At 52.0% G+C, this 17,671-nt stretch overlaps 5 protein-coding genes across 5 annotated transcripts; 1 reads left to right on the forward strand and 4 right to left on the reverse strand.

Moving 5' to 3' along the window:
- Window positions 1–124: 124 nt before the first annotated feature.
- Window positions 125–3,280, reverse strand: PENARI_c034G10640 (uncharacterized protein; the record flags this gene model as incomplete). Its single annotated transcript, XM_022636745.1, has 2 exons — window positions 125–2,948; window positions 3,024–3,280. The coding sequence occupies 2 exons, from the start codon at window positions 3,278–3,280 to the stop codon at window positions 125–127; spliced, it is 3,081 nt and encodes a 1,026-aa protein (XP_022483436.1).
- A 667-nt stretch (window positions 3,281–3,947) lies between these two features.
- On the reverse strand, window positions 3,948–7,361 carry ireA (bifunctional endoribonuclease/protein kinase IRE1; the record flags this gene model as incomplete). Its single annotated transcript, XM_022636742.1, has 1 exon — window positions 3,948–7,361. The coding sequence occupies one exon, from the start codon at window positions 7,359–7,361 to the stop codon at window positions 3,948–3,950; it is 3,414 nt and encodes a 1,137-aa protein (XP_022483431.1).
- A 1,021-nt stretch (window positions 7,362–8,382) lies between these two features.
- PENARI_c034G04741 (glycoside hydrolase family 76 protein) lies at window positions 8,383–9,863 on the reverse strand (the record flags this gene model as incomplete). The annotated part of the gene is made up of 3 exons (XM_022636704.1): window positions 8,383–8,967; window positions 9,018–9,712; window positions 9,773–9,863. The coding sequence occupies 3 exons, from the start codon at window positions 9,861–9,863 to the stop codon at window positions 8,383–8,385; spliced, it is 1,371 nt and encodes a 456-aa protein (XP_022483459.1).
- Window positions 9,864–12,742: 2,879 nt separating this feature from the next.
- PENARI_c034G06143 (WD40 repeat domain-containing peptidylprolyl isomerase) lies at window positions 12,743–14,751 on the forward strand (the record flags this gene model as incomplete). The annotated part of the gene is made up of 3 exons (XM_022636715.1): window positions 12,743–12,815; window positions 12,893–13,267; window positions 13,316–14,751. The coding sequence occupies 3 exons, from the start codon at window positions 12,743–12,745 to the stop codon at window positions 14,749–14,751; spliced, it is 1,884 nt and encodes a 627-aa protein (XP_022483413.1).
- Window positions 14,752–15,190: 439 nt separating this feature from the next.
- PENARI_c034G08093 (uncharacterized protein) lies at window positions 15,191–16,075 on the reverse strand (the record flags this gene model as incomplete). Its single annotated transcript, XM_022636730.1, has 2 exons — window positions 15,191–15,545; window positions 15,633–16,075. 2 exons carry the CDS (start codon window positions 16,073–16,075, stop codon window positions 15,191–15,193), a joined length of 798 nt encoding a protein of 265 aa, XP_022483433.1.
- Window positions 16,076–17,671: the final 1,596 nt, after the last annotated feature.

Here is a 17,671-nt window from a genome sequence, read left to right on the forward strand (position 1 = left end):
TTATTGATCAATATTAGTTGTGAATTTCTTGCAATGATACAATGTACACGAGAAAATAATGACACATGTAGTAAACGGGATATCTTAACGACAAAACAAATGCATTGAGTGGATGTCACAGGGTTCACTTATTGCGCTGAGACCAGGGCTTGCGCAGCTTTTCATGGGACCCATCGGGTAAGATATCGCCTTGGTCACTCTCGGACTCGTCACTGTCGGAATCAGAATCACTGTCCGAACTCTCAGATTCACTCGAGCTGGGCACATCATACACATCACCACGAGGTGGTGGAGCGGGCTTTGGCTCAGGACGAGATTTGGCGGTTTTAGCAGCCATTTCTTGCCTCTGGCTGCTGAGAAGACCCTTGAGGGTAGGACGGGGTGTGCGTGCAACTGATTGCTTGGGGTTCTCGTCTTGCTGCCTTTTCTTCTCTTCGCAAGCTTTGAGTTGTTTCCGCATTTGGTCAAGCTTTGTGCGCCATACCCCCATCCTCTTGTTTCCCTGGCGCTTCTTGGTCTCAAGGTTATTGATGAGCCCCAGCATCTCCGTCGCTAAAATCAATACTTGAGGATCGGCATTTGATGCTTTGAGTCGTTCTTCCAGTTCGTGTTTCTCTTGCGTATCCTGCTCGATTTGCGCACTTATTTTGCTGATGCTTTCGACAGAGAACCCTGGTGGATAGACGGTGTGGCTCTGACTGCTGGATGGAGTTCCCTGGGGAGACTTCGATGCCGGGGTCTTCTGAGCGGCTTTGCCCTTAGAGGCAGCCTTGGTGGCATTGCCCCTCGTTCCATTGGCAGTTTGCTTGGGAGGTTCGGCGGAAGTCGGTCTCTTCTGAGCTTCCTTGTCCTTGGGCGTACCACGAGGATCCGAGCCGGACTGCGTACCCGAAGCAATAATCTTGTTAGCGGCAGTTGGTGGTTTTGCTGGCTGGGACTTCGTAGTGGTAGCGCGAGGAGTTGAGGTTGTAGGTAGAGCAGGGTCGGAAGTCAAGAAGACATTGTCACCCTCTTGGAAAGAGACCGATCGTCTCTCACCCCGTTCTGAGGGGGAATCTTTCCCGCGGATCGCGGAGTGCAACTTCTTGGTCCTGTCGAGCGCAGGTGTTTGCTTAGCGCCGGGGGTCATATCGACTGAATCAGCCGCGGTAGGTACGCTGCTGGGCAACAGAGGCCCACCAAAGCCGCTACCAAAGCCGTTCCGAGCAGGCTCAGCAGTATGCATGTCCTGTTCAATGTTCCTCATGAGCTGCTTACTGGGGGGGCTCGCAGTGATACCCAATCCCAGTCCTTTCGTAGGGTTGGGTGACTGCTCCCTGTCCTTCGAAATACTGGCACGGCGACGGGCAGGGCTAGAGAATGAAGGGACACGCTCATGTCTCCGGCGTGGGCTCACTAACTGAGGTGGTAGCGGGATCTCAGCCGAGCCAATTGGTGACTTCGACTTGGATTGGTCCTCTGTATGCTGTGAAGAAATTACAACTGAAGGGGAGTTGAATTTAGCCTGCTGGCGAGTTGATGGATGGGCCTGGTTGATACGAGTTTCCTTGACTGACACAGGTCCTTCTGGACTCTGCTTGCGCTTCAGAGATCGAATTTCGCCCGAAGCACCGTTCATCTGAGATGCCTGAGGGAGAACATTGGTCTGAGAGCCTTCCATTTGCACATCTCCATCTTTATCAGCCTCCTGAGTCCGATTAGCAGTCACCTGGGTTTCGGCGATTGTATCCTCCGCGGCGCGTTCTTCGTTATCTCCAGACTCGGAGGAAGAAGAATCAGATGAAGGCGAAGATGAAGATGAGGATTCCTCGGGGCGATCATCGTCCTCGTTTTGTGCTGGCTTGTCTTCGGGATTCTCAACTGTAACCGGTTTCGCTGGGCTTTTCGCAGTTTCGTTCTTGTCCGATTCCTTGTCGCTTTCCTCGTCACTGTCGTCACTGTCGTCATCGCTATCCTCACTTTCTTCCGCGCTCGAAATAGGAATTGCGTGATCAGCGGGCTTCTGCTGCGGTGACTTCGATGTGCTCTTGGCAAGCGCGGAGAGATGGCTTTCTGGCTTAGGTCCAACAGAGGTGCGCTTCACAGCTGGCTTGGGTGGTGGAGTCACATTCTTGTCCTCTGCGCTCTCAGACTCGCTTGCCTCATTGCTGCTCTCCTCAATCTGTTCTTTGTCCTTTTGCTCAGAAACCGCAGGGGCTTCATCTGACTGCTGAGACAACTCAGCAGGTTCAGCATCGTCGGGCATCTTGGTAATCGTTCGTGTAGCTGGCACACGCGGTCTCACAACCTTCTCCAGTCGACCATTCGAATTCGGGGAAGTGGCAGTTGCGGAAGCAGGTGTAGATCTAGCTCTCGTGCTAGAACGTCGTCGTTCAGCTGGAGAAGGCGACTCGCCGAGCTCTTCACTCTCGTCCCGTCTAGGAGGAGGCGTGCCAGCAATCGTAGGCCCATTAACTGCCGCCGAGTCATGTTGAGCGGTAGGACTGTGGACTTCAACAGAAGAAAGAGGCACATCGCGACGACGGCGCTGTTCTTTAGACATACCATTATGAATGCGGTGTTGATTTTGTGTATCGTGTCCGGGGTGACCAGGCGAGACGGACCATGGGGACTGAGACGATCGGTGGCTTGGTACGGAATGAACGCTTTGCAACTCATCTTCCTCTTGGATAGGAGAGAACCGCCGCTTAATACCCTCTTTCTTAATCTTCGAATCGCGCTGCCGTTCATATGCGACAATCGCAGCATCCCAGTCCTGATCAACAGAGGGGAAGCGTTCTGGCGCTGCAGCAGCAGCAGGTTTCTGAACAACACGGACAGTACCACGCTGGTCAAGACCATCGGCGCGGGCTTTTCCATAGTCAACCCAAACATCGGCGACAGTCAAATCGGGGTAAAGGTCGAGGTCTTCTTTCGTATCGTCCAAGATCTTCTTAATCGTGAGGGGTCTAGGAGTCGCGAGAGTCAGCCATTGAAATTCTTCATTAATCGCAACTGTCCAATCGCTCAAGTAGAGTACTTACTCAAGGTCAGGGTGTAGCTTGGCCCAGTGATCCTGGATCATTCCCGCAAGTCCACCTAGCGTTACATCCTCTGGCTTTTCAAGTACAAGGAGAAAGATACCCGGTTTCTTTGATGAAGCGGACGCCGCAGATACCTGGCTCGAGTCATCATTCACAGACTTCCGCGTGAAGGGGAGAGACCGTCCCCAGCTCGAGCTTGAGTTGGAGGCCAGCTGATCCCGCGGGAATACTTTGACAGACAATCGTAGGAACACCATTGTGGAGTAGTGTGTACGCGCGATGACTGGTGGCGTGTAGGAGGGAGGAAATCGACAAGCTGACAAGCACGAGGGAGTTCTTCAGATGGTCCAGGTCGAAGCTCAAAAGATTTGGATGTTGGGGAGGAACGGTCGGCGCGGCGAATTGGAGGAAGGCAGAAACATGAGAAGCTTGCTTAAATTGGCATGACGGTCTGCAGGCCGGCATCAAATGCCAAAAGGAAGCTTGCAGAGAGGGTGGGAGGAAACGTTGCGGAGCGGAAATTGGGGAGTCGCGGAAAGAAAATGGCGCGAAGCCGTCACGTCGCGATCCACTTATGGGTTTATCACATTTACTCTATGTCCGATGTATCCAACGGCTTGATGGAAATAGCTGGATGTGTCTTCAATGGGATTAAATACATGCTATCTTTCATTTTTACATTTCGGCTTCCAAACGAAGAACTAGACATTCAGATATGTACGTTTCAGTCAATGGTGGGGTCTGCGCGTTATATATCTTTGAACTCTACAGCCTACGACTGTTTCACACGTTACGATTACACAGAAAACAGATAAGTATGGAAAGGAAATATGATTTAGATGTATATGATCGAATGCAAGCAATGAAAGCCACAAAGATGACCAATAAACGCGAAATAAATGCAATATGCAATACACACAACTCCTATTCAGGCGGCACAAAATACCTCTGGAACCGATCAATGCGAGTCAAATCCAGCTCAACAATAACCGAATGACAACTCATCAACAAACTCGGGAAGCGAACAGTCCAGAAATTAAGATATCCCTCCGGCAAACCACCAATATGAGCCTTAAGATACTCAGGCATATCATTATAGTGATTGCGCTTGTTACGGAGAGCGCGAAGGAGATCAAGCATGCGCGACCCGGTATACTTGCGCTGCTTGCCGAGATTGTCTTTGAAGTCCCTTGGCAGTAAACGCAAGAAATCCATCTCAGGGCCCATGACCCGCCTAGCGACGGATTCCAAACAGAGGAGAGCCTCTGACGGTGGGTCGCGGGGCTCGAACTCGAAGTGATCTGATACATCGCAGAGGAAGCTGAGGCGGTCGGACGGGGGCCAGAAGAAGGGGTGCATTAGGACAGCGCTGGCGTCGGGTCGTTGACGGGGGTCGAGAGACAACATGGACCGAATGAGATCATCTGCTTCGAAGGCGTAATCACCCAGACGGTTCAATTCCTCCAGATCAAATTGGCCCTTGACGATGTTCGCCTCACGCATGAACTTGCCATTCTTGTCGAATGGGTGGCTGCCACGAGTCAAGACGTAGTAAAAGACGCAGCCCAAAGAGAAGATGTCAATGGCACGGGTAGCACGACGGTTTGTCTGAGGATCTACAACAGCAGGCTCCGAAGACTCGGTGTGCTGTGAGGCTAGAGACATTGGACCGTCATCGTCTACCAAAAGCTCAGGGGCACGCCAGCCAGAAGTTCCAGCAGCGTGGGCCGTAGTCGCCCGGAACGAACTCTGGTTGTCCTCCAGTTTCTTGCACAGACCGAAATCCGAGATGAGGAGCCGCAATGAACGGGAGATGCTGCGACCACGAGGCATAGCCACGAGAATGTTCTGCGGCTTAAGATCACGGTGGACGATCTTCAGAGAATGCAAGTAACGAACACCCTGAGTAATCTGGCGCAGTACATCAGGCATATCCAGGCCATTTTGGACTAGTTCTGGGTACTCGGCAGGACGCTCAATCACATCCTGGAGAGATGCGGGACAAAGCTCGAGACCAATGTACAAGAATCCGGTGGCTTGCTCACGACAGAAGTACCGGATCACGTTATGGTGGTCATCACTTTCTTGTAACAAGCCCACTTCGTGGGATGCAATGTCATAGAATTCCATCAACATACGCTTAACGGCCACATCACGTCCATCAAAGGAACCGCGGTAGACCACAGTTCCATGGCTACCAAAGCCCAGAACAACGTCCGTGAACACCTGAAGGCGACCAATGCGGATAACGCCATCCATCTCCATGATCTCGTTTGAGACTTGACGAGTCAGCTGAACATCAGGCTCAAGTCGAGACTGGGGAGCCAAGGTGTTAACTTGCTCAATGACCTGCTCAGCAATTTCGGCAGTGTCACCTTCGCTGCCGGGCTTTCTGCGCCGACGGTGGGACTTTCCACCACGAGAACCACGAGCGCGGCCTTTCTTCTTAGGCTTCTCATTCTCGTCACCCTCCTCGTCGTCAGGACCGCGAGATGGCTCACGAATCTTAACACGAGGTGTTGAGTCAGGGGACATGTGGCTTCCGGAGGATGGTTTGCTAGCGTCCCCATTTGGTGTCGAGCCATCCATATCCAAATTGACAGTCACATTGGGGACTTGCTGTGAAGGCGTGGATGGGCGCTTGAGGTCCGGAGAGGCACCGACAAGAGGAGTGGAGGGCGTTGATAGAGACGCCTTGTCATTTGAGTTGATGATGTTCTTGATGTCAAGCTTTTGTTTGGCCAAGTCCCGAAGATGATGAGAGTTGAAGTAAATGAAGGTGCAGATGAACAATAGAATCAAAGTGACGACAATGTCCAACGCATTGTCCCAGCTCTTGCGGATGATTGCGCTATTGCGAAGAGCCGGAGGTAAGGCCAGCTCAGAGGGGCTACGTAAAGCCTCCCGGGGAGTGTCATTTGACAGCTCAGAGGTGGATGACCCAGCGATTCTGGGCATGGGAGAACGGATGACACGAGGGCCATTGAGTGAATGGACACCCGCCAATGCATTTCGCTGTTGGTGTGGAGTCAGACTCATGAGCGCCTGGCCCCTGCGGAAGAAGTCTTTGTCATAGCATGAAGCCATTGGGGCGCGGCCTGTGGCCAGAGGATACGTTTCCTCGGAAAAGGCGTACCAGCCACCGGCCTCAGTGCAATCGATGAACACACGCATATCCCGGTCATCGTCTAGCGAACCGTAATCTGGGTCCGGCGGCTGAAGGGGCTGTGACAGAAGGACAAGCGGAGTGGAGGCGTCTGGTCTATCTTTGTGGGAAGGACGAACCACATCAAAGACACGAGCCACCGGCGACGAGAAGCGCTGAGTATAACGAGGTCGATCCATCTGCGAATGATCGAATCCCAGTACAACGCCGTCATGCATGCTATAAATGTGACTCTGGTCCATGGTGCGATAGTATTGGCTCTGGAGGTCCATATCGCGATTGTTCGGTGCCCACTCAGAGTATTTCAATGTGCAGATTGGATCACCCGTCTCAGTGTTCTGGATAGCGACGGCATATTCGACCCGGCCCAGCACCAAAGTACCCGAAGACGACTCGCACTCCTCAGGATCCACATCTTGTCCATCGACCTTTCGACATTCCGGCCCAGAAGTAATGGGACCACGAGAGCTGAACACCCTTAGAATGCTGCCAGTGCGGGCATCAATAGTATACAGCGTAGTTTCTTTCCGGGCAGTGTAAGTCACGGCAGGATCAGTACCGGAATAAGGAGTTTCGTCGACAAGCTGTTTAACAGTCAAGCCGAGTTTCTGCAAACCGGCGTCCGGGCCGGGACTGTAGATATAGAGGCTGCCATCCTGGCTAGGCTCAACAATCCACAAGAAATCGTCTTCGGGCTCGGTATCATCAAAAGAGGAACGATTCGCACGATGGTAGATGCTTTCAACAACAGGACTGCTAGAAACCTCCAGGGCCCAGCGCGCAGTCCCGGTCTTGCGATCACGGGCGTGAATGGTTCCGTCGACGGTCGCCAGTAGCACAAAATCCTCAACCTCCCAGTCCTGCAAGGACCGCGCGTGAAGCTGCGAAGCCAGACCTGCAGCTGTGCTGCTGGCCTGGACAGGAGGGGCTCGAACGGCGCGGCCGGAGCCTGCCAGAGCCAGAGTAGCAAGGGCGCTCGCATCGTTGGGTTTCACGATGGGGGGTGCAGCTACGTGGGCTGCATGTTGTGTTGATGACTCTTGTGCTAGGGGCACGGAGAGGCGGGAGATGGTATCATCTGGTTGCTGCTGCGGAGCGACCAGGGCTGGCAGGAGAAGGAGGGCGACACTGGCGGGGAGGGTCGAACGGGCGCCCGGCAGCCGCCACCGCATTGTGGAAACGTCAGCACAGAGAGGAAAGAGAGTGATGGCGGAGGTGGAGGGTGCTTCCTCATGTGCTCATGTGTTGAATTTGGTGAGGGAGGAAGAAGAGGTTCGGATCGAGTTAAAGTGTGGATCGAGCTCACGAATCGGGGTAGCGGATCATCCCCCACAGTGGATGATTCTCAAAAATGTGCAACAGTGAGTCAATGATTGAGAGTATGGAGTAGAGTTGAAAGAGTCGAAAGAAAATAATGATGAAAGGGGAGTAGGCAGAGGGATTGTGTGTAATACACGTGTACAGTACAGCTAGTGACCAGCCTCTCCCGCCTCCACAGTGTGTACCAGGAGGTACCGGTACTTTGGACCCCCTTCACAGGGGGTCTGGAACACAACACAACACAGGGACATTTCTATTGATCAAGTCGACGTTGTCAACGCCATATGCATCTTGAGTATATTTCCAATGCACAAATTTCATATGTATACATGCACGGTATATCTCATGCAAAGACACAGAAAAAAGCCCGAAACTTACTAGTGCAAAGCAATATATTAAAAGAAATCACACCATCAGGATGTTCTATTTCCCCTGCTTGGTTACACTGCGTCTAATAGATCATTTGGTAGTCATCCCAGTGGACCTCAGGGTTCTCTACTTCGTACATGTATGATCATCCAGGCAAAAGATCAACCCCAGCCTTTTCCGTCTCCACGGTGGATACATCCTTGACACGTCAGGGGGCTGAAAGTGACAGAACACGCTAGAAACACGGGAGAATCAAAAAGTCCATTGTCATCAAATCAGAACTATGTAGACCAAACAGAAGGCATGCAACGCCGCAACCCCATCCTCGTGAAGTACACGGAAGTGCCGGAGGAAGAAAAGGGAGAAAAGATTAAAGAAGGAAAAGATAGATACAAGGTTGATGAAAAAGATGCGACCAGATACGCACATCGGAAGAAAGAAACTATAGAACAACAGAAGGATCACGTATGGTCCCAAGAAAGGTAAGAAACACAAACAGACCGTTTAACCACCGCGGATCATCCAGGTGACGGCGACAGCCCATCCAGTGACGAAGATGACGGTCAAGACACCTGCACCGGCTTTGTCACCGGTACCGATGGTGTTCAATACAGGGATCGCATTGTCTGAGGTGTTGGTGCCGGCATTCGGGTTACTCTTAGAGGTACCACCCGACTCTAAGCTGTAGGGCGCCTGATTTTTGAAGGGGATCAGGTTTGCTGCCAGCACACCTAGCACGGCCATCTGCTGTTCCAGACCGCTGGATTTGTCCCACTCGGCTTGTTTGGTCCAACGGATACCACACAGCGAACCAGAGGTACCACCCGAACATTGCTTCGCAGCAGCCTGGGCGGAGGTCTTTAGCTGGGGGAAGATCAGATCGTAGGTACCGGGGACGATGGTGGTCAGCATGCCGAGCCAATTGGAGAAGTAAGCCTTAAAGGTGATCTGGTTACGATCACAGTTTCCGAGAGGTTCACAGGTGATATCCGATAGAATCTGGCCATTGCCAGAGGCCGGGTAAAATTGCTGGGAGGTTTTAATCAGACCCTCGACGCCTTCCTTCCACTTGGTCTCAGTGCCATTGGTCTAGCAAAATGTTAGCATCAAGACTCAGCCATCAAGAGGAGGTATCATACGTAGTTGTGCATGTAGGCAGCACCACTGATATAGGTGGCATAGTTGTAAGTCCATTGGAAATCACCGTGATCCGTGCACTGCGTGCCGCAAGTGGTGGTGTCGGCAATATTCCAGTTCTTCTGCTTGAGCAAAGGGGTGGTAGCACTCCAGTCCCAAATGCGCTCCGCCCATTCTGCATAGGTCTTGTTTCCGGTGTAAAGGGCAAGGCGGGCGGACAGCTGGAACAATCCTCCGTTCGAAATAGCGTTCTTGGTCAAATAACCATCCTGGTAAGGCCAAATCTGCCAGCGCATACCACCGTGGCAGCTGCTGGTATCCCATCGGGGGTATTGCGTGTTGAACACACCCTGAGCGAGCGAGGCCCAGGATGGCTCCCCGTCGAGCTCCGGGTAGTTTAATTCGGCAGCGGTAATAGCGGCCAATCCCCAGAATACTTGATCGTCGTTACCGAGATACTGACTGTAATTGCTGGGGAAGAAGTTATCGTCGCCCTTCTGCCAGTACATTCCTTCCTGGACGGCGGCGGTGAACTGGGTGTCACCGGTCACGAACCAGTACAGAATGAGAGTCATGAACATCGAGCCACCCTCCCACCAGGTTCCGTCCATTTTACCAGGGACGTCCTTGGAATCACGTTCGTCGTAGAATTTCATCATTTCGGTGGCGACCGTCTTGGCCGCGGTTTTGAGGGAATCTGCGAGCGCGCATCTAGATTAGCCCGCGAATTCCGATGGGGGGGAGGACAGCGACATACTCTCATCGTCGATATTCAGGTCGATCGCGAGGGCACCCTGAACGGCAAGAGCGCCGCTCAGGAGAGTGGCCAGCCACTTGGATAGAATCATGTGAAGTAGAAAGCCAAGGGCCAAGGAGGTGGTGAGAGGAGAAAGTGACGGATGTCAAAAGGGTCTCAGGGTCCGGTAACAGTACCGTTGCAATCCCCGGGTACTGGTGGGGGCACAGTGTTTGCGTCTAAGAATGTTCAAACTCCGAAACTTTCATATTATTAGTTATTAGTTATTAGTTTGGTTCAGTAAGGCTTCAATGTTTGTCTAGTCTATATTTATGCGCTCGCCCCTGTCTGTCCACTGGTTCCCCAAAAATTACGAGGGTTAGACTCCCCTGGAACCTGCAGACAATGAAACATCAAGCTTGGCGAAGCATCCCTTAGCCTATCCACTGACACTTAACTTATGTTCATACCTGTATTACTCTGCTATAAGTTAGTTATGTTGCACGGGATTTCTACAGACGATCATTTGGAGAAATATTCGACTCCTGTTCTGGACCAGGCCCCACGGTATGGATCGTCGTTGTCAAACCGATACGAACACGAGGGATAGAGTGGTCTCAGATTTGTGCTTACCAGCAATAAGCAACAATAATAGAAGAATGCCGAGTACTCCGTGCTCCATAGTAAGCTGGATTCTATTATGCTGCCTGTCCTGTCGCCAAGTGTGCTGAACTCAGTCTTTGCCTCTTTCGGAATCTGCCGGCAAGGGACTTCGTGGCCTGGAATCCAAGGCAGCATTCCAATTTTCTACGCTAACCCCATTCGGATTACGCCTGCCCAGGATTCAGGACTTCACACACTACTGTGTCTGCCAATGTATGGAGATCATGTACGTAGTTGAACTTCTATAGCACATTTTTGAGTTCCTTCATAGAGAGGGTACAGATATGAATTCATCCATGCCATCACAATCATGTCCATTACATTCGGTCGCGTCGGCGAGGAGCCGCACGGATGATGTTGTCCACCCGCAGCAGAAGCTAGAAACAATGTTAGCAGATATTTGAAACATATAATACGAATGACACGTACCTCAGCAGCCTCTGAAGCAGAAGAAACAACCGCCTTCTTCAGCTTGTAAGCCTCCACCACACCGAGATCACGCATATCAGCAATACCGCCACCGGGCGTCAACAGGTCAAGACCAGAGCTGGTCATGCCGTTGTTGATGGCCTGGCGCAGACGGGTGACCAGATCGGAGGAGTCGAGACCGGCGTTGTCAGCCAGGATGGTAGGGAGCTGCTTAAGAGCCTGAGCGAAAGAGTCAACGGCAAGCTGCTTCTTGCCGGTTGTGTTCTGGGCAGCCTGTTCGACAGCCTTGGACATGACCATCTCGGCGGAGCCACCACCGAGTGTGACGCGGGGGTCCTTGACAGTCTGAGAAAGGACGGCGAGGGCATCGTGGAGCGAACGCTCGGCCTCGTCGAGGAGCTGCTCGGTGGCTCCGCGCAGCACAATGGTGCAGGCCTGGCCGGCGGCCACACCGGAGAACTTGATCAGGGTGTCCTCACCAATGATCACTTCCTCAATCAGATCGCAAGATCCGAGCTTGACCTGGTCGGGGTGGTCGAAGGTGGAGGCGATCTCACCGCCAGTGACGAGAGCGAGACGCTCAATACCGTCGAAGTCGGCGTGCTCAATGGACATGATGCCGGCCTCGGTGAACAGCTGCTCGGGCCAGTTGTAGATCAGCTGACGGTTGACGAAGCAGTTGATACCGTGAGCCTTGATGCGCTCAACCTTGGCGCGCATCTTCTCACGCTCGGCCTTCTCCAACTCGGCGAGCTTGCCGGTGGACTCGACCTTGACTCGTGCACCGAAGATCTTGACCTTGTCCGTGTCCATTGCCGTGTTGGCAACCAGGATCTTAGCATTCTCCAGACGCTTGGGCTGGTTGACACCAATCTTCTTGTCCAGAATGAAACCCTCGTCCAAGTATGAGTCGCTCAGCTTGCCACCGGCCTTCTTAATAATCTGGATGTGGGAAAGATCCGTGGAGCCCTTGAGACGTAGGACGGCCTCACAGGCTAACTGGGCGAACTGGTCACGGTCTTGTGCGAGCACCTTCGAGCTGAGTGTTGTGCGGGCGATGGCGTGCAGGTCCTTACGGAAAGCCTCGGGGTCATTACTGCGGTCGACGGCCGAGGCCTCGAGGGCGCTAAGGGCAGCCTTGCTGGCTATCCGGTAACCCTCGATGATGGTCTGGGGGTGAATCTTCTTGGCAACGAGCTGTTCGGCCTCGCGGAGGAGCTCGGCGGCGAGAACGGTAACCGATGTAGTTCCATCACCCACCTCGTCGTCCTGAACCTTGGAAATGTTGACCAACACCTTGGCCGCAGCGTTATCCAGAGCAATAGACTTCAAGATTGTGGCACCGTCGTTCGTCACGAGGATCTCTCCCGTTGAGCTGTAAAGAAATGTTGTCAGCATTTCCACCATCTCAATATATTGATAATCAATAGCTCCCCCACGTACGCAGACTGTAGAATCTTATCCATGCCCTTAGGGCCGAGAGTGCTCTTCACGAGGTCTCCTACGGCAATAGCACCGACGAACGCAGACAGACGGGCATTCTCGCCCTTCTCCTCAATGACATCGTCGCCAAAGATCTGTGTGGGATTGCCGAAAGACGCCTGTGAGGGGCAGAGGTTAGTCAACGGATGCACATATTTTTCAACACACAAAACAGACACAAACGACATACCATGATGACCAGCTGAATAAGGCAATCGACCAAAGATCAAATGTCTCGCTGGAAAGGTTGAAGCAACTTCTCCTGTCAACAGTGGGGTGAGGGAAAGGAGAAAAGTTGCCGTTGGTCCAAGCTCCTGATTGGACGCAGGCCATCACCGCCCGCAATACCTCTCGACCTTTGCTTTCTATCTGCGCTCTCCCTTGGCTGAACTGGATTCAATTCTCTTCAATACTACAATGGCGGACTCCGGAGAAGTTGCACAGCCTCCTGCGAACAAGCGGCCTCATGCTGATATCGATGCTGAGAACAGTGAGTCCTCCGCACGCTGGAGACTGCCCAGACCGCTCCCTCTTACACCATAGATACTGACTGTATGCGATTGTTAGGCGATGACTCCTCCGACGATGATTTCGGCCCGGCGTTACCCTCGGAGGCTGCCCCCAAGAAGAAACGCAGAAAGCTTCCATTTGAGAAGGTCTACGTCAATGCGCTACCGGCCTCGGCGCGGTACTCCAAGTCGCTGATGCACAAGGACCAATTGTCTTTTGTGACCGTTGCGCCTTACACGGACTTTGTGATCACCAGTTCCATAGATGGAGTTGTCAAGTTTTGGAAGAAGATGGCTGAGGGTATCGAGTTTGTGAAGGAGTTCATTGCTCACCCAGGTGAGATCCGGAGTGTAACTGTCAGTGCCGACGGCCGCAGCTTTGCGACAGCCGGAGTAGACAAGACAGTTAAGATCTTCGATGTCATTACATTCGGTAGTTCATACTCTCCTCCATGTTGCACTTTCATACTGACAAATGCAGATCTCTTGGCGATGTATACTCTGGAGTTCATGCCCCGCTGTGTCTGCTGGGTACACCAGCGCGGAGCATCTCTCCCTCTTCTTGCTGTGACAAACGAATCAAGTAATGCAGTGCAAGTATTCGACGGACGTGGCGAGAACCCTACCCCATTGCACACCGTGAAATCCATCCACCGCAGCCCAGTAGTGTCAATGGCATTCAACAACACCTTCGACTGCGTTGTTTCAGCCGACGAATCAGGCATGATCGAGTACTGGCGCGCAGGCGACGGCTCCTTCGAGAAACCCGACAATGTCTTCGAGCTCAAGTCCTCAACTAATCTCTTCGCCTTCAAAAAAGCTAAATCCGTCCCAACAGCCATTACAATCTCCCCATCAGGCGAACACTTCGCAACAGTGTCTTTCCCAGACCGCCAGGTGCGAGTTTTCGACTTTGCAACCGGCAAGCTATACCGTACATACGATGAATCAATAACAACAATGACGGAAATGCAACAAGCCGGAACAGCCCCATACCCCCTCGACGAAATCGAATTCGGCCGACGTCTCGGCGTCGAACGCGAAATTGAATCTGAAGCAACCCGCCATAAGGTCAATGTCTCCTTCGACGAATCGGGCCACTTCCTCCTTTTCGGCTCGCTCTACGGAATCAAATGCATAAACACCTACACAAATCGGGTAGTCCGCGTCTACGGCCGCGACGAGCCCTTCCGCTCCCTGAACCTAGCCCTATACCAAGGTCAGCCCCAACGAAAGGGCGTCGTAACCGTCTCAATGGCAGCAAGCAGCAACCCCCTCCTCCAAGAAGCGGAAGAACGAGACCCGATCTTGATAAGCACCGGCTTCGCAAAAGTGCGCTTCTACATGTTCACCAACGACACCGATATCTCAAAGGGAACCCGAGACGTCCAAAACGAGAAACCAACCCAATCAGCCGGAGACACAGGCGCAGCCGCACCCAAGGCCGCAGAAACAGGCACAGCAGCAGTCCTGCACACAACCATGGGCGATATCCACCTCCGTCTCTACCCCTCCGCCGCACCAAAAGCAGTAGAGAACTTTGTGACCCACGCGCGCCAGGGCTACTACAACAACACCATCTTCCACCGTGTGATCCGCAAATTCATGATCCAAGGCGGAGACCCGCAAGGCGATGGTACAGGCGGCGAGTCGATCTGGGGTGGGGAGTTCGCGGACGAGTTCTCTGTTCTGAAGCATGACAAGCCTTATACATTGTCGATGGCGAATGCGGGACCGAATACCAATGGTAGTCAGTTCTTTATTACCACGGAAAAGACGCCGTGGTTGGATAATAAGCATACTGTTTTTGGAAGGGCGGTGCAGGGTCTTGATATCGTGCATAAGATTGAGAATGTTAAGACGCACAAGGAGAAGCCCGAGGTCGATATTAAGATTGTTAGTATTAGTGTTTCTTGAGGGGGTCGTTGGTGGCTGACGGGTTAAGAGGGAAAGAGGGACGTTTTGTGTATGTATATGGGATCATGAATGGGAATATCAGGTTGCGCGTGGCTATGCGGCACGCGTTGTACTATGTACCATGTCCATTCCACAGTTAGACTTCTAGTGTCCAGGGAAGGAGATATAAGAAGTGACGATTCGTCACGAACAGATCCACGGGACTCAGAACTCCATTCCACTCCTCGGAAAACGAGAAGAAGAAAGAAAAGAACAAGAGAAAAGGGAATCAAAAGCAAAGACATACAATCAAAGAACGAAATAAATGAAAAGAAACAACAAATCCCACAATTCCACACTAAACACCAAAGAAATGCAACATTCAATAAGACAACAAACAAAAATGCGACAAAATCAATACCAATCAAAACCCCATAAAGAAAAACCACACAAGATCAAATCAAACCTGCCGAATCTCCACATCCCCAGGCCCCTGCGGAATCTTCGTCAAACGCGACCGACTCCCAGAAAGAGGCGTACTGGTCTTAGGAGCAACATTCGAGAGCGAGCTACTAGCAACAGACGGGGAACCCAGACCCCGCTCCTGCACAGGCATAGGCGCAGGTGCCCAAGCAGCGTCCCGAGGACCGGATGGTGGCGAAGCAGTGCTGAGGACGCCGCTGCTGCCACCGTGGTACAGGTTTGGGCGTTTGGCGTCGTAGCGGCGTTTGAACCAGACGCCCAGCGCGGCGATGATGCCGAAGCCGATTACTAGGACGATTAACATTATTACCCAGCGGTAGTGGGTGCTCCACCTATTTTGTTTGTTAGTACTCCGTATATTGACATGGGGTGTGGGTATGCGCATGTCGCTGTGTAATGAAAGCAGAGGTACTACATACCAAGATTTCTTCTCCTCCGTCGCCGACCCAGATTTACTCGAGTTGGCACTGCTAGCACCGGACGTGGAGGTTGCAGTTGCACTCGCAGCCGCAGAGGAAGTTGTCGTCGCGGTATTGGACGTTTCTTTTCCGCCAGAGTTACAGTAGTTGGTATACCATGTGGAAACGAGAGCCTGGTCACCGGCGCTGCAGGAGGAGCAGACACTGCCGGAAGTCTTGAGGTTGGATATTAAGGAGGACTGGCAGAAACAGGAGACCCAGGTTGAGGAGTCGGCGGCCTGGGTGCAGGTGTCTTGGGCGGCATAGAGCTGGCTGCAGGTCAAGCCACATTGTGGGAAAGTGCTGGAGGCCGCCGTTGGGATTAGGTTCTTGTCTGCGGCGAGCGTTGTTGTAAGGAGGGTGAAGAGGGCGACGAGCGCGGCGAGGCGCGGTGCGAATGGCATCGTGGGGTTCTGTTTCTTTTGTATTTTTTTTTATGTTGGTCGGGATTTGTTGTACTGCAGAAGGGATCGCGACTAGGATCGGAGGTGTCGGAGGCTCTCTGGGTGTGAATATCTCAGAGTTGACGGCCCATATTGCAATGGGGGGAAGTTTAAGGAAATGAGGAGGGTAAAGAAATGGGGGGCGTCTAGTCCCGAGCCATGCCGGATTCAGGGTCTGGTTGAGTTTTTCTCGTTTAAGCTAGTTAATTAGGCCTAAGCATATAACTACAGTAGTAGATATTTAATTATGATTATTATTTATGGGGTCAGTCTATACTACTAGGTTCGCATCCGGCCTCCTTTCTTATCCGCAACCGGAACCTCGTGGCTGAACATTCCTATTCCCGACATTCTGACACCTGTCAAATCCCCGGAATGCTGTATAGGCAGTCTACAATACTATCCTAAGCTCCCAAGAAATTCAAGCTCTCTGATCCGGAGTGCACATCGCCACTGGATGCAGTAAGGATTGACCCGTAAGGCTCTACAGTGCAGCATTTCACTTACATGGATTATTGCATTATCGCTGTTGGTTTTGGGGTTGGCTGGGCCTCATGCAAGGGGTGAGAGGTTATAATTGTTTATTTTCATCCTACAGTTATAGGACCACGGGCACATTTTACAGGTATAATAGCTGTAACTCGCCCGTCCTTCATAAACCCCAAACGAAAGGGCCCACTGCGATCGGCAGTCGTAACCGTTATGGATCGTGAAGTGGATGGGTGGACAAGAGATCTGGACCTGCAGTAAATTACCAGGTTATGCCCTCTATATCTATGTAGTTAGCCCATAATAGTCAGCCATTCGGGAATTTCTGTCTCTTACTTTGTTTTTCTCTTCCATTCCTTTGGTTTGCGTACGCGACAATTTCCGCCGATTGGCTCGGACCTTTTGCTATGTGCCTGGATCATAAATTCCCGTTTCTTTTCTATTTTAGTGCTCACTACTGCAGGTAACTTCTTTGACTAGATAGCCGAACCAATCACTACCACCGCTCCCCTGGCTAAGCCGCGAATGTCAATATTTGAACCTTCTTCGGCGGGGTTAACGTTGCGCACAATTACCGAGACTTGGTAAGCACGATATTGTCGCTTATCCTGGGCCTCGCTTGAACCTTGGAATATTCGGAAGCACTGCTCATAGTTCTCATAATGGATGTAGGTCCAATATCAATGGGCGCTCATATATTTTGACAATAATGTGGCGTGCACGTACTCTTAAACATCCATGTACTAAGCAATGATTTTATGATAAGACAACTCTGAAATTAGTCTTTATTCCAACGATATCCTAGATTTCTGCATCTAGCTTTAAATGCCCAAAGAATATGTCAGCAACGTCCGTGGTTCGAAGTGGGGTTCTGGGGCTCGCTATGGGGACGAATGGTGGTCAGGCGTCGGATATAGAGCTCCGGTCATCGTTCGAAAAGTGACAGCGGAATGATCCTTTGCAAGCACGTCTTTCATATCGTCCATTACGTGAACATCACGGGACACTTTACTGCTTGGACTTGGTCTTATATTTCTGAAGGAGAGGGAGAACCAATCTGGACTGCAC

This window comes from Penicillium arizonense (assembly GCF_001773325.1).
Source record: "Penicillium arizonense strain CBS 141311 chromosome Unknown PENARI_contig034, whole genome shotgun sequence".
Taxonomy (NCBI): domain Eukaryota; kingdom Fungi; phylum Ascomycota; class Eurotiomycetes; order Eurotiales; family Aspergillaceae; genus Penicillium; species Penicillium arizonense.